The 1735-nt window shown below is 42.2% G+C and overlaps 1 protein-coding gene across 1 annotated transcript in view; it reads right to left on the reverse strand.

Annotated features, from left to right (window-relative positions):
* Positions 1-257: 257 nt before the first annotated feature.
* The window catches only part of LOC114632531 (C-type lectin domain family 12 member A-like), an 11934-nt gene continuing 10456 nt past the window's right edge, over positions 258-1735 (reverse strand). Inside the window, exon 6 of the mRNA XM_028781076.1 lies at positions 258-774. Coding sequence (XP_028636909.1) covers positions 606-774 — 169 coding nt within the window. The 3' untranslated portion in view covers positions 258-605. The remainder of the gene's footprint in view (positions 775-1735) is intronic.

A 1735-nucleotide genomic window follows, 5' to 3' on the forward strand; every position in this document is an offset into this window, starting at 1 on the left:
CTACATGGTCTTGTGTTAAGCACACTGTGTGCTGAAGAATACATGGTGATAAACTATGACTTAGTAGTGTGGCAGTCAGCAAAGGAGACAAAGAAATCTAGACATCAACACTATAGAGAGGCAGGACTGCAGTCACATTGTTGTTACTGTGTTTGTGTGAGAGGAGTTGCACACTGCCTGCAGTTCTTCTGAAGGGCAGATGTCTTAGCAACCTTCAAATTGCTGTGACAAAACACCATGAACAAGGTAACTTATAAAAGTATTTAATTTGGCTCCTGGTTCCAGAGGGTTAGAGTCCATGACCATTGTGGTGAGGAGGATGGCAGCAGGCAAGAAGACATGGCCTTGAGCAGTAGCAGTGAGCTCACAGCTCAATCCACAAGCACAAGACAGAGACTGAACTAACTGGGAATTGCATAGGTTTTTGAAAATTCAAAGCCCACCCTCAGTGACACACTTCCTCCAACAAGGTCACACCATCCCATGCTTCTAAAATAGTTCCACCAAGGGAGGACCAAGTATTCAAATGCATGAGCCCCTGGGGGCCATTCTCATTCAAACCAACACAGCAGGTTTGTAGCTAGAGACAAGCTACTAAAGAGTAGCTACAGGCTACCATCTGCAAAGCCATTCAGCACACTTTCCACCTGGACCTTGCTGGCTGGATTTTCACAGATGATTCTATTCAGATCAGTGCACTCTGTATAATAAACATATACCCCATCTATATATCCACAGAACATAGTATTTAAGTCATATGTGCTTCCTTCAAACCTGAAAGACAAAAATGAGTAGACTTGGCAAGTTGTATTTTGATTATACCCACAGAAGAGAATTTTCAAAAGAACGTTATTGGTTGTGTGGTCTATTGTCTAAGTTAAATTTCAGTTGATGACTGTGGTACATATATGTGATGGAAAATACTATTTTCTCAATTTCCTTCACCTGGAATATTTTCTGTCATTTGATTCCAGACTTAGCCTCTCTTCCTATGGCTGATGAGACTTAGAATAATGCCAGATCATAAGTCTCTGACTTAACTTCACACTATCATCATCAGGTGACTTACCTAACAACCAACGCTAGAACAAACCCAATTTAGAAAACCTCAAGATTACCATCTCTCATGTGATAGTTCCTGCTAACAATATCTCAGGCAGTCCTTCTAACCAAGTAGACTGCAACATGGGAATGTGATGATAAACGGTATTTATAAGTTGAACACATTGTGGTTTTAGTAAACATAACATTGACTCTCTTGGATTGATTAATAATAGTCATCAAATAGTTCACCAGTTAATGCAGGAAGCACAAGAAGCCTGGAGTGTGGGAAGGCTTGAGTGGGTGTGTTGTTGCCATGAGCTGGCCATGTTAAGGACCATGATCTCAGACCCTCAGACAAAGCCTTCCTCTGGTCTCTGTGCTGATGTTGATTGGATGTGCAGAAAATGTTCACCATAACATTCTCCCCTGGATACTTGTGGCCTGGAGATTGCTCTCCTTCAGAGGCTGCTCCTACTGAAGCAGAATCTGTGAATAAAATCTTAGCCTGGTAACACACACTCATAATCCTAGTGTTAAGGAGACACAGACAGATCACTGGGGCTCCCTGCAACCTAGACTGTTGGAGAAATCCAGGCCAGTGAGGGATTCTGCCTCAAAGAAACAGAAATTAGAGAATACCTAAGAGAGAGAGAGAGAGAGAGAGAGAGAGAGAGAGAGAGAGAGAGAGAGA

Source organism: Grammomys surdaster, unplaced genomic scaffold, assembly GCF_004785775.1.
Source record: "Grammomys surdaster isolate TR1022 unplaced genomic scaffold, NIH_TR_1.0 373, whole genome shotgun sequence".
Classification (NCBI taxonomy): domain Eukaryota; kingdom Metazoa; phylum Chordata; class Mammalia; order Rodentia; family Muridae; genus Grammomys; species Grammomys surdaster.